General features: G+C 51.8%; 1 protein-coding gene across 2 annotated transcripts; it reads right to left on the bottom strand.

The window, feature by feature from the left end:
- Positions 1–1981: 1981 nt before the first annotated feature.
- On the bottom strand, positions 1982–11008 carry UQCRC1 (ubiquinol-cytochrome c reductase core protein 1). Of its 2 annotated transcripts, none has more exons than XM_001498943.5 (13): positions 10845–11008; positions 10450–10590; positions 8296–8382; positions 7076–7205; positions 6663–6861; positions 6006–6085; positions 4327–4442; positions 3967–4110; positions 3670–3830; positions 3477–3562; positions 3046–3134; positions 2613–2688; positions 1982–2168 (listed from the first exon to the last, which is right to left on the bottom strand). In XM_001498943.5, the coding sequence occupies exons 1-13, from the start codon at positions 10911–10913 to the stop codon at positions 2104–2106; spliced, it is 1443 nt and encodes a 480-aa protein (XP_001498993.3). In that variant the 5' UTR covers positions 10914–11008; the 3' UTR covers positions 1982–2103. The 2 variants fall into 2 exon arrangements, with proteins under 2 accessions (XP_001498993.3, XP_005600748.2); XM_005600691.4 differs by having other exon boundaries at positions 10450–10593; positions 10845–11004.
- Between the last annotated feature and the right edge of the window lie 3168 nt (positions 11009–14176).

Here is a 14176-nt window from a genome sequence, read left to right as displayed (position 1 = left end):
GCTGCCTGCTGTGAGGGGGTCACTCAAAGTTTTCTGGTAGAGGCTCTTGGGGAGGTAGAAGCAAGGTTGGGGATGAGTGCATGTCTGGAACTCCTAGGAGGCTCATGAGCAGGTGTGTGGCCCTCTGAGGCCCCTGGATCAAGCCTCCTGGCAGGCACACAGCCTACGGCACAGCCCCAGAGGCCAGCTCCTTCCATCAGGGCAGTGGGGCCTGAGTTCTGTCCTTCTCCCTCTCACACTCCCTCAGACATTTCCTGCTCTGGCTTCAGTCTCCATCTCTGCCAGGTGGTACCATATCTGTCTCCAACTAGGGCCTTTTTTGAGCATTCCAGCCCTACATATCCCATTGCCCTGGATACCTCCAAATTTCTCACCAGAACTGTGGCCAAAACTATGCAGGTCATCCTCCTCCAACCGACCTCTCCCCTGTGGTACCCAAGCCCTGCTGGGGATGCTGCCCTGCTCGTGTCCCCACAGCTCGCTCCAGCTCTTTCTACGTCGGTGACCTCTGCTCTGCGTGTGGCTCACTAGCTCGCCACAGAAATCCAGCGAGAGTCCCCATGCTAAAGCTCAGGTTGACCAAGCCACTTTTCTCCCAGTAACCTCCAACGCACCTCCCCTAACATGCCTCCAGAGTGAAGATCAAACTCCTGGCTTGGTCCGCAAAGTCCATTAGGTCCAGATCATTCCCAGGAGCTCGAGCTCTCATGTGTCCAGCATCCCTTAAGCCTTTGAGGGTCAGGCCTGGGTTTAGAAGAGAAATAAAGCCCCATCCTCCAGGAGCTCAAACTTAGGGCAAGAGACTTGGCACTTGCTGTTCCCCCAGTCTGGTGTGCTGCATCTGTAAGCACCCAAGGGTGGGCCTGTCAGGGTTCTGCACCTGTCCAGCAGCTTCTCTCCAACCGGTCACAAAGTTGGAGGATGACCTGAGTCCCCCAGCCCTGGCTTCTAGAAGGCACTTAACAGTTATTTCCTAATTAACAACTTCTGGCAACAAACAGGGGTGAAGGAAAAGCAATGGGTCAGGGCTTGAGCGATTCAAGGGTTCTTTTGGCTACCGCAAGGCTGGGATGCTGGAGGGGGTTTGAATAGTCCTCTTCTCAACAACCCTTGTCCAAGAACCCCGCTTATGATTGCAAGCAGCACCTTCCTCACAGGACACTCAAGCCCCTCACTTCTACTCCCCCTAGGTTCCCAGGGAACCTGACTGTGGAAGGGGGGGGGGGGTGCAGGAAGAGAGGCCTACCTGCCTTGGGGACGAGAGCCCAAAGGTGGAAGGACTAGACAGCTGAGAGCTCCACCATGTCCTGGCTGCCTCAGGGAGATGGGGAGGGGATCACTGGGCCAGCAGCTCAGGACATGCCTGGGACAGACCTAGTCGAGGGAGGGGGCTCAGGCCCCACTGAGCTCAGGGATATTCTTGGAGCCTGAGTCAGCGGCAAATGGAGGCAAAGGATTCTTGCCCTGCCTGTCCAGGCAGCAGTTAGAAACCAAATGGGAACACTATGCCCCCAGGCTGTCCTCCTCCCAGAATCCAGAGTAAACATATGAAGGAAGCTTCTCAACGACAGTCCTTGGGCCCCCCAGTCCTTCCAAAGGACCAGGGACTGCCAGAGGGTGATTGCATAGGACCCACAGCGAGGGGCTTCCCACTTGAGCCCCGAGTTCCCAGACTGGGGCCTCTACCAGGGCAAAGGCTGGGTCTGCAGTTCTCATGGACTCCCACACCCAGCTCTTGGGACAGACTGGCTAGAAGCATCCCCCATGTGGCTAAGTGGAAACATCTGGCCTCAGCTCCCTGCAGGCATCAAAGACTTCCGGCCTCCGTGCTGCAGCCCCCACGTTTGCCCCTGGCTGAGGACACATCAGCCTGTGGGAAGGCGGAAGGATCCAGGGGATGCAGAACTGGGGGGTGAAGTCCCTGTTCCCCAACCCACTGCCCAGCGTACTTCATGCCAATGCCAAGAGAGGGACAACACAGTTCTCAACACAGGACTTTATTGGTGGTAATCTGCAGCACAGGTTTGAAGAACTGAGGTGATGTGTTTGCGGTGGGGGACCAGGAACCCTGGCCCGGCCCTCTTGCCTGCATAGGCTTCCTGCCTAGAAGCGCAGCCAGAACATGCCACTACGGATCCGGTTGTAGTCTGGGAGCTGCTCAATGGGGCCTGGGGGGATAGATAGGGCGGGGCGTCAGGGTGGGGTACTTGGCCTGTACAGGGACACCTGGCTGTGCGCCACACCTGATTCAGAGCTGCCCAGAGCAGCACAAGACAGGCTTTGAGTGGAAAGAGGGGAGAGAACATTCCCTCAGGGGTGCTGAGCCTGTCCCTTCATGTTCTGGCCTTTGGAGCCCCACCCCACACGCGGAGGTGTCCGTTACCTGTCGGGTGTAGGGTATTGATGGAGGCACCTTGGCAGGGAGTCAGGGAGCTGCTAGGACAGGTTTTCTGAGCAACAACTCCCTGGCAGCCAGGCTATTGGGCAGAGCCTCTTGGGGGCCTCAACTTGCTGCTCCCAGTGTAGGGAGGGGGATAGGGGAGCAAAGGCAGAAGGGGAGGCCAACGGAATGGCCTAAGGAGGACAAAAAGCAGGCCTTCTAGGCCACTCACCAAATCCAGCCACTGCTGGACACTGGTCATATAAGTACTTGGAGCAGACCTCACGTACCACACTGGCATCCACTTCCTGCAGGGTGAAGCAGAAGGCACATTGACTCACAGGCACCTGGGGACCACTTCAGCCAGTCAACATGATCCAGCCAACCAAAATCTTCCACATGTACCATGAAGCTGCCCCTTCCCCCAAAAGGGGAAAGGCAGCAGGGCTCTCCCTGCTACAGACTTCCATGGGCCCCACCCATCCCCACAGCCATGAGTCCCTGTGCCCTGCCCTCCAATTATGCCACCTCTGCTGGTGACGTTCGTTGCCTAGGACACCAGGGATGCCTCTAGGAGCTGTCTGCGCTCCATCAGGCCTCAACTCTCCATCCTCTAGGAGCCTGCCATATCAAGACTCCAGAACGTCTCCCAGGGCCCGTGTTACCGCAATCCGGCTTTCCCACTCAGCCAGGGGGATGCGGCGGCCATAGGTCAGGAGACTACGTCCAATGTCCTCACACACAGGAGTGGTGCCTGCAAGGGTAGGGGAAGCTTACAGATTCATCCAGTCTAGTCCTGGACCACAGGTACACACCAAACCTCCAACTTCCAGCTTCAGGCTGACGCCTGGACCTTGGTCTGACCCCAGATCACAACCCTCACTTCTAAACCTATTGCTGTAGCAATGGGCTGTTGACCTGGCCCACCCATACCTGTATGTGAAACTCCAAACTCCAAGCCCCTGCAGGTGGGGTGGTGGGGTATGGCATGACCTTCAAAGTTTTCCTTTCCAATCTCAGTTAGGAACGGTGTCCACAATGGGACTGTCACTGCCAGGATGCACTCCACCCTTCCCCACAGGGCTGCAGGACTCACCATCCAGATGAGATACCAGGGCATTTCTGAGGATGTTTTTGCCCCGGACCACCTCACTCTCCGTAGCACTGGTGCACAGGCGCATCCTAAAGCAGGGGGTGGTATTCATTCTGAGAGAGAGTGCTGTCTCTTAGCCTCCCACTATCCTGCTCAAAGGCTCCCACGCCCCTGGTAGTACTGGGCTGGCACTCACCACTGGCCTTGCAGGAAGAACATCATGTCATCAATGCTCATGCGGTCGCAGACAAAGTGTGCACCCAGCAACCCAGTCTCTGCGTAACAGATGCTGAAGGTCTGGAAACTCTGGCACAGCTTGTTAGCCACTGCGACTGAAGCCAGTGGGCTAGACAGGTGCTGCCAGAGGCAAGGGTCGTCAGCACCCACCCTCCTGTCTATGGCCCACACTCTGAACACCACAGTACAGGAGACCACAGCCCCAGCACCCTCTCTTCCTTGAAGCCAAAGTTCCATGCCTGGCCCTGGTACTCACCGTGCCACCACCATAAGTGCAGTCATAGTGGCCAATGATGGCATTGGCCACTTGGAGGGCCACATTGTCCGGGTTGGCCCAGCCAGGCCCCTCCACCGCAATAGCCACATGAGCCAAAGGCAAGGCATCATCACGATGGCGGATCTGAAAAAGTACATGGTGAGGCTGAGGGACAGATAGACTGCCCAGGTGACCAGAAAAGGTGCCAGGTGTGGGTGGAGTGTGTGCATGCATGTGTGCTTGTGAGGCCCCCTTCCCACCTCCTGAGGCATCTCTGGAGCCATGAGGATAACCACGCATGCAAGGGTCCTCCCAGAGGCCCTGGCTGAGAGTAGTAGCCCTGCCCACCAGGTGGCCTACCTCGCTGCCAGTAAAGCGGCAAGGAGCGAGAGTGGGCACAGCGTCCTCTGTGTATGTCCCAGAGATGCTGCTGAAGTGCTTCTGGGCGAGGTCTAGCAATTGCCGGTGCTCCACCCCTGCCGAGACAGACAGCAGTGTCACTGGCCAGCCAGGGTCCCAGGCACAGGGTAGAGGGAATCACACACAGCCAGGGAACCCACGTCCTATCTCAGTGGGAGATGGCAGAAAGAAGACATGACATCAGGACAGGGTGAGGGAAGAGGATCCTCAGTGAAGACTCTGCCTCATGGACAGGGCAGGCACCTCAGGGTGGAACAGCTCCCAGCGCCTCACCCACAGGAAAGCAGCAGCATGCTGAATCCAAAAATGGGTTCCCATGTGATGCAGTCTCACCTGCATCAAGGATGGGCACAAGGCCACCTGCCCTGCCTTGTCCCTCTAGCCCTTCCTCAAGCAGATCCTGGATGTTGCTCCTGTGGGGGTGGCAAGTGAGAGGGCATAAAGAGGTCCTAGTGCAGAGCTGTGACTAGTTCTGGGATCCCCTGAGAGCTGGGGACATTTACAAGTAATATGAATTCATGCCCTCAGGACCTGTTAGACTTCACCTCCTGGCCTCTCCGAGAGGAAGCCTCTACTGCCTTAGCACCTAGACTGGTGGGTGCTGTGACAATGGGCAGCCTTTCCCAGAGTGTCAGCCTGCCAGGTGCTTCAGTCTTTTATTCTTTCCTTCCATGAGCTCAGACTCTCTTGAACTCACCCAAGTCTAACGTGTCAGTAGCTCAAACTGCTCTTCTTCCCCAGGTTCAATGGCCTCAAAGCCACCTATCATGCTCTTCCTATCAGTCCAGTTAACTCACCCAGGTGCCAAGACCATAAGCCGGGGAAGCATCCTTGACCCTGCTCCCGTCCCCTACCCATCATGTCCAGACCTCCGTCAAGTTCCCATCTATAAAACCATGTTGAGTACATCCACTTCTCTCTCCTCCTCCTGCCATGTCCCACCAGGTACTTGCCACAGCCCTGCCCTGGTCTGCCTGCCTCTGTTCTGGTCCCCGCATGGCAGCAGAGCAAGCCTTAAAAGACACATCAGGCCATGACACTGCCCTTCCCCTCTACTCAGATCCCCCACTATCCCCCTAACTAATTCTCACAATTCTTTAGGCCTCTGTTCAAACAACATGTGCTTCAAAAGCATCCCCCTAACCTCCAACCGAGTCCCCCATTAAAATCCCCCTACCACAGTGTGGCTTCCTTTCAAGACACTGCCTAGTCTGTCATCAAATGTACATCGTCACACATCCAATGTCTGGTTTGCCCACTGGCAAAGCCACAAGGAACAAGCTTAGGGGCTTGCAGGTTCCACCAGCCTGCAAACTGGGTCTCCTAGGAACAGGTGGGGCTGAAAAAGCCCTGAGGCCTGGAGGGGCCAGCAGCCCAACTGAGGCCTATACTAAAGAGGAGGAGTAGCAGCCCGCGTGGCCAGTCACAGTGGTAGCAGCAGGGTAGAATCTACCCCACCTCAGAGAGGAGAGTGGTCACTCTCCTCAAGGACAGGGTGGGAACACGTCTCCAGAAGTGTAAGATCCCCTATGGTCAGACCCAGGAGATCTGGACCCTAATAACCAAGGCTGGTGCCCACCTACCCATTACCACAGGGCCTCAGTGAGCCCATCACTCACCTCCGGCTGCTGCCAGTACCATGCGAGGGGCCTTGTAATGCCGGCTGAGGTACTCAGTCAGGTCTGCACGAGACAGCTTCCTGTCAAGACACATGGCCAATGGGTCAATACCTCTCCCAAACCAGTAATTTGGGTCACACAAAACAGGGCTGAGGAGACAGACAGGAGAGACAGAAGAAACATGGCTTCCCTGAAAAGCAAGCCCTAGCACACCACTCAGTCTCTTCCCCATCTGTGCCACCCACTCCTCCGGGGCCCAGAAGGCAGTCCTCACCTGGCCCCACCTCACATCTGACCTCAGGACAGGCTCATAGTCCTCTCTGAGGAGAGTGCAAACTGACACTCTGGGGCTCTCCAGGGGCAGCATCAGAGCTGGTCCCACCAGAGGACAAGAAGCCACACTGATGGGATACCTAGACGCTTCCTCCCTTAGGGTATCATGACATGCATGGAAATGTAGCCTGAAATTTGAGTGAAGACCAGAGAGGCATTTAAAGACTCACAGGGACAACACAGCAACAGAGAAAACATCTCCAGTTCTGTGAATTAGGAAAATAGTACAGATATTCAGCCAACTATAAACAAATGTGTGTGGATGTGGCCCGGCCAGCCCAGAACGGGGGAACAAATTCTACCACAGGCCCAGCCAACTCTCACCTGACATTCTCACTGGGCCCCTCCACAGCCTGGGCTAGAGGTGTGCCCTGGAATGCCGTGGCATGCAGGTAGTCAAAGACCACGTCTCGCATGGACGCATCATTCTCCTGCAGCTCCTGCAGGATCACATCACGCTCCTTCTCAATCTGTGAGTCTTCCAGGCTGCAGTTCTGCACAATGTCGGCCAGGAGCTCCACAGCTGGATACAAGAAGGACAGGTCTGGGCACCAGGTGGGCCAGAGGAGACCAATAACAGCACAAAAGCCACAGGCCTGGCAGCCCTGGTTGCCCTGCTGCAAGGCCATATTCTAAGGGTAACCCCATTCTTTGGCCAGGCCAGGGGCTCGTGGGTGCCTGTTCTCTGCATCCCTGGAGTCCTATCCCTCTGCCCCTGCCCCTCCTCCAGGCATTACCCTTTGGCAGGTCCTTAGATAGCGCCTTGATGTAGTAAGCCGTGTGCTCCCGGGTGCTATAGGCATTAAGATGGGCCCCCATGCTCTCCACCTCCTTCTCCAAGGCATTACCAGGCCGATTCTTTGTTCCCTGAAACCAGACATCAACAGGACCAATCAGGAGCTACATGGGAGCCCAGGACCCCCATCCTCACAGGCTAAAGTCCCAGTAAGACTGGTTCATAAGTACCTCCCTCAGCAAAGACTCTGGGGATATAGGGCCCAGAGTCTATGCTCACCAAGAGCTACGCAGACCATGAACTGATAGAGGCCACAGCATCATTAACCAATAGAATGGAGACAGCCAAGGGCCAGGAAAGAAGGGCATGGCCAAAGCAAGTATTACCTGAAATCCAGAGCTCCTACAACAGCCAGATCTTACCAGCATTCCCCCCTCACCGTATCTGAAGTCAGGTAAGCTCACACCTGTGTTCCGGTGATGCTACAACTACCCACTTTCCCCACACACCATTCACACAACTCTATGTGTGTCCTACTGACTTCTGCGGGACTCAGCCCTATTCCTGTGTGTGTGTGGGTGGCAGTGACGCTGTCCACTGGCACATATACATGCATGTCAAGATCTATACACATGTGATGCTGCAGCTGGCTAGGCTGCCTGTTCCTGTTCCACACCCCAACCCATCCCATATCTCCTCCTCCATTTCTTTCATTCACTTAAAAAACTCAAGTCTCTACTCCATACCAATATGTGCTGGGTGACGGCCTACAGTGGTGATGACTGCCCCTACCCTCAAGAAATCTCAGTAGTCACTTCTACAAATAAGAGACGCCCAGGTATTCCACCAGAGCAGAGTGTTTCACAAGAATGTATGCCCACCCAAGTCTGTTGGTTTCTTACAATGCACGTGTATATCTATGTGTATTCCACAATTTCACATCGACACACACACACAACACAGGCCTGCCCTCTCTAGTGAATACTGGAGCTCCTGTGGCTCCCCAGGTTTTTTGGCTCTGGGGGCCTTGTGCAGGGTCTCACCAGATAGGTACTCACTCAGGAGAGGCTAAGCCCACGTGGCTCCTTCCAGAAAAGTCAGCCACGATCATGCCCAGCTGAAGCCTATAATTGAGGAGGCTGACTTTTCTGATCTGCATCTTTAGGAGGGACAACAGGCAGCTCTAAGCCCAGGGGAGATGCAGGACTTCAGGAGTCTCACCTTGAAAGCCAGATGCTCCACAAAGTAGCCTGCCCCGTTGTTCTTCTCAGTCTCGTAACGGCTGCCAACGTCAATCCACACCCCTACCTGGACAAGAAGCCACCGACAAAGGTAACAAACAAACCACCCCAGCCTCCACTCACACTCCACCCTGGGTGCCTCAGCACAAGCCTCACGCACGGGGGCTCGTGGTCCCAGGGTTGGGGAGAGCTGTCTTGGCAGGGCCCCTGTGCTTGGAAGTGCAGCCGGTGCCCCGGGCTGCATCACCTCTCCTTCCTGCTCTATTTCCTGACTGGTTATCAAGGACTCCCTGGGAAGTTTCTAACTGTACATGTTCACCTGGTCCCATCACCATAGGAAGTTCTTAAATTGAGTCTCGCTTTTCAGTTGATTTTTTGTTTTTTTCTAGGCAAGCAACAGATCATTTGCAAACAACTTAGGAAGAATTCCTCCTTTGTAAAAATTATACCCTGCTTTTGTTCTGGTGATTTTAACCTCCCATCATGAAGGAAGCAGGCTATTGGTTTAGATACTGACCATTTTATCCTATTAAGGTAGTAGCCTTCATTCACACTTAAAAAAAAGGGTTTTTTTAATTTTTTTTTTTTTTTTTGAGGAAGATTAGCCCTGAACTAACAACCACCACCAATCCTCCTCTTTTTGCTGAGGAAGACTGACCTGAACTAACATCCATGCCCAACTTCCCCTACTTTATATGTGGGATGCCTGCCACAGCATGGCTTGCCAAGCAGTACATAGGTCCACACCCGGGATCTGAATTGGTGGACCCCAGGCTGCTGAAGCAGAAGGTGGGAACTTAACTGCTAAGCCACCAGGCCAGACCCCCAAAAAAGTTTTTAATCAGACCTGGACACCCAACACTGCCAAGTGTCTCCCTGGCACACAATGAGAAAATCTTGTAATATTCTTAATACCCTTCCGGTGTGCCGTGAAACACACAGCACACCACTCACTTGACATAGTCACATGGATCTAGTCTTTTAATTCACTATTTGTTCACAGCTGACTTAAAATTTTCACATCTACTTTCCTAAGAGATGTTGATATACATACCATATGTCATAAATTCTTACATAAACATCTATTTGACATCTAACATCTTGGAAAGCCATATGCATTTTATAATCCATGGTATCCTTTTTTTTCTTTCTCTCCAAAGCCCCCCAGTACACAGTTGTATATTTTAGTTGTGGGTCCTTCTAGTTGTGGCATGTGGGACGCTGCCTCAGTGTGGCTTGATCAGCGGTGTCATGTCTGCGCCCAGGGTCCAAACCGGTGAAACCCTGGGCTGCTCAAGTGGAGCCCATGAACTTAACCACTCGGCCATGGGGCCGGCCCCTCCATGGTATCCTTTGATTCTAACTGACAGCATTCTTTCTCTGGCACTGGCCCACAGTGATGCTCCTTACAATCTAGAGCATCTTAAGTGTCCATGAAATACAGCAATCTCTACCAAGCCTTCTTAATAGGCTCTGGGTCAGTTTATACAGGTGCCGTGTAAAAACAAAGTTGCCCATCACCTCACAAGATGTTATTTGTTCCTGGAAAACTGAAAGCCTTTACCAATAAAACCACTTAGCCATGGAGTTTGGGATGCGAAGAAGGAGGAGAATTACTTCTTGAGAATCTTCTCACCTATTCATATATCTAGCCAAGATTTCCAACCTTGAGGCAATTTCTAGGATTTTTTTTTTTATTTTTGCAAGCTCATCTATTTCACTGGAATCTTCAAGTCTATTTCTTGCCCAATGCATTCCTGGTCTAGCTAGCAGATTATAACTTTGAGCTGTGAGGCCAGCAGTCACCTAATGTCTCTCAACCCCATTTTCCTCATTGTAAAACGAAGACAGGATCACTTCTCTCATATGGGCCGCTTAAGAAAAAACTGGCAAAGAACTTGGCCTCCTGCCTTAGAGGCATCATATGCTAAACTAGTGTTGGCTACGGTAAGGACTGCCCCCAAGAAATCAGGGCGTAGCTAGGGTCGGAACTGGGGTAGGACGGTCAATCCAGCGGTGAGTGAGCAGGAGTCTGACTTAAACCAGAGGACTCGAGCCCAAGGTCACACCTCGACCTGAGAAAAGACGCCTGGCCCAATATGGAGGCGCCCTCCCCACAGCGGCCCCCACTCACCGTACAGGTAGGCTGGGAGGACTGCTCCGAAGCCACTCGCAATCCGTTGTCCAGCAGGCTGACCTGCGTCTCTGGCACGCTCTGGAGGGCCTGGGCGAAGGTGGCGGTGCCCCGCAAGGCAGGCGACCTCAGCAGGGCGGGCTGCTAGAAAGCGGCAGCCGGAACTGAGGACTGGGTTGGGGGATCGTCCCTCAACTCCAAAGCCCGCAGCAGGACCCCCGTTCCCGACCCCCGGCCAGCCGCGAGACTCCCATGCCCGCCCTGAGCCATGACCTTCCCACGGCCCTGACCCCCCCGACCTCTTCAATCTCGACCAGCTGCGGCTAACAGCTCGCTCCCTGTCCGCGTCCCGAAGCCCCGCGCTCCGTAGCCCTGCCCTCTCGCTGCCATCTCACCGAGCGGCAGGTGTGCAGCAGCACTCGCGTCCCGCAGCAGGCCGCCCAGCAAACCGCGGAAGCCGCCATCTTCAAGCTCCAGTCGGCGCTGGGCAGCGCCACGCATGCGTAGAGTAGACGCGGTGGCGCCCGAGGCGCAGGCGCAGTACCGCAGACTTGGCTCTCGCCCGCCCCCTGGCGGGGATCGAGGATATTCACTCGCGGCTGCTTACTGGTTCTGTCAGCGCGTCCGCCCTTACCTACGCTCATCTGTCCACCTGGCTATTCATCGTCCTACGCGAGTCCGTCCGTGGTCCGTCTTCCCGTTTCACCCTTGGGAGGCAGAGTTCGCCATGTTTCTCACGAACTGCAGGCGCCCCTAATCCACCGCGTGCTCGAGGTGGCCTCGTGCCCGCGGATCACAGCCCTGGGGCAAAAGCACCTGCGTGGAATCCTGAGCCTGCGAGGCAGCTGCTGAAAGTCACAATTTTCTCTTAAAAAAAGAAGTAAATTCAGACGGTTGACATGGAAGGAATTTAACAATATATTGCTGAGAAAAATGGAATTGCTTAGAGACCAATTTGTGAAAAGGATTCCTTGTTGGGAAAACAAAACACACACACAAACACACACACAAAACAAAACGACGTACCTCTTCCAATATACTACATATAAAAAAATCCGGAGGAACTCACTCTAAACTTTCAGCCAGGTGACTTCCGGAAAATGGATTCAAGGGAAGGGAGAGGAAGCTACCATTTTTATATTCCTGTACTATTTTAATACAGCATTTTAAATTTTTACAAAAAATGAGTGTGACTTTTGAAATAGCGTGCCTCTGAACTCTACTTCCTTTTACTGGTATACGTGATTTATTGTGCTTCTATTTTTGTGATCTTGCAAAAAGTCACTCAGTTAAAATTTCCTTTTGTATAAATCAGACAAAAGGTGCTTAAGTGTGTGTTAATATTTTGCCAGCTAAAATTATGTTATGATTTAGAAATGAAATAAGAATCTTCTAGGGCCAGCCTGGTGGCGCAGCAGTTAAGTGCACACAGTCCGCTTTGGTGGCCCAGGGTTCGCGGGTTTGGATCCCGGGTGCGGACTGGCACTGCTTGGCAAGCCATGCTGTGGCAGGCATCCCACATATAAAGTAGAGGAAGATGGGCACGGATGTTAGCTCAGGGCCAGTCTTCCTCAGCAAAAATAGGAGGATTGGCAGCAGATGTTAGTTCAGGGCTAATCTTCCTCACAAAAAAAAAGAAGAAAGAAAGAAAAGAAAGAAAGATGGTGTCTTTAAAAACAAAACAAACAAACAAAACAAGAATCTAATTACTTTGTCTTTCACCTTTTTTAAACTTCAGTTTTTAGAAGTTTTATATTTACAAAATAGTTGAGCAGTAATACAGAGTTTCCCTTATATACTCCCCCATACACACATGCACAGCTTCCCCTATTATTATCTTACATTATTATGGTACATTTGTTACAATTAATGAACCAATATTGGTACACTATTTTTAATTAAAGTCCATAGTTTGTTGAGATCCCCTTAGTTTTTACCTAATGTCCTTTTTCTGTTCTAGGATCCCATCCAGCACACCACATTGCATTTCATTGTCATGTCTCCCTAGGCTCCTCTGGCCTGTGACAGAACCTCTTACAGTGACCACTGCATTCTGTACCTTCCTTCAAGCAGAGCTCCCCCAAAGATCTCACTGCCTGCAATTCCTCTCCTCCCATTCTCTCCCAAACCCACTCCATTCCAGCCCCACTTCACTCCTCCAAAACAACACCTGACAAGGTAATCATTGAGCTCCATGTTGCTAAATCCAATGGCCAATGGAAATCATCGTTTAAGATGATTGGCCACATCTTCCTTCCTAGAGCCTCATCCTTTCTCTGCCTCCAGGTTCCCATGCTCTTCCATTCTTTGTTCTGGACACTCCTTCTGAGCAATTCTGCTGGTTCCTCCTCACCTTCTGACTTTTGCATAGCCAGGGCTCAGTCCTGACACCTCTTCCTTTCCTTACTGCCTGGTCATCTCATCTAGACTTAAGGCTTCATTGCTGTCTATACATACAATGACGCCTATATTCCCATCATTTGCTCATCATCTCCCCTGGAGGACCAACAGACATCTGAGTTAAACATTCAGGCTGAACTCTTCACTTTCCGTCCCAAACTTGTTCCTCCCATAATTATCTTCATGTCAGTAAATGACACCTCCATTAACCCAGTTGCTCAGGCTAAATGTCTAAGAGCCATGCTTGACTCTTCACTTTCAAAATCCACACCCAATCCTTTAGCAAATTCTGTTCCAAATAATTTCTCAGTCCAGTGACCTATCCCCCTTCTTCACCCCCACTACTACCCTGGAATGAGAAGGGAAGGACAGTGAGATGACAAGGAAGAGTGATGCTGTAGATGCCCAGGGAAGGATGTGTTTCAAGACATTGGTCAAAAAAGGAAATCTTACTAAAAGGTCAAGTACAAGCAGTGGCCATTGCAATGATTTGGCAAGAGTCTTCGGTGACTCATTGATCTTCTGGAATTTACTTGGCATATAGAGTCAGGTGGGATCAAAATATCCTTTCCCCCCCTAAATTGCAAACTGAATTTTGGGACAGCATCTCTTGACCAGGCCTCCTTTCTCTATCCATCTCTGAGACTCCCTTTCTTACCCCCTGAGATTTGCAAACCTGTAACTCTTACTAACTATACAATTCAGTGGCATTAATTAGATTCAAAATGTTGTGCAGCCATTGCCACTATTTCCAAAACTTTTTCATCACCCCAAACAGAAACTCTGTGTGGTTAAGCAATGACTCATCATTTTTCCCCCTTCCTCCTTCCCCTGGTAACCTGGCTTCTACTTTCTGTCTTTATGAACTTGCCTATTCTAGATACTTCATATAAGTGAGATCATACAATATTTGTTGTTAAAAAGACAACAGGCCCAAAATAGTGTTGCTATGCTAAGCCCCAGGTTATCAGACCAAGATTTAATTAAGAAATGGAATCTTAAACCAGTTAATCAGGAACCACCTGATCAGCACTAGTTAGGCCATCTGCCTCATAGACCCATGCTGTCCCCTCCAGGAAAGTAATTTTGCAATAACCAAACCACTTTTTTGGCTAGTATAACTTCTTTGTTCCTGCTCCCTTCTGCCTATAAGTCTTTCATTTCGTGCAGTTCCTTGGAGCTCCCTTCTATCTGCTAGATTGGATGCTGCCCAATTTGAATCAATTTTTGCTCAAGTAAACTCAAAAATTTTAATATGCCTTAGTTTATCTTTTAACACTGTCCTTTTATGTTTGGATTATTTCACTTAGCATAATGTCATTTGTCC

The sequence above is a fragment of the Equus caballus genome, chromosome 16 (genome assembly GCF_041296265.1).
Source record: "Equus caballus isolate H_3958 breed thoroughbred chromosome 16, TB-T2T, whole genome shotgun sequence".
Classification (NCBI taxonomy): Eukaryota; Metazoa; Chordata; class Mammalia; order Perissodactyla; family Equidae; genus Equus; species Equus caballus.
Note: the sequence above shows the minus strand (reverse complement) of the source record. Positions and strands in the feature narration are given on the sequence as shown.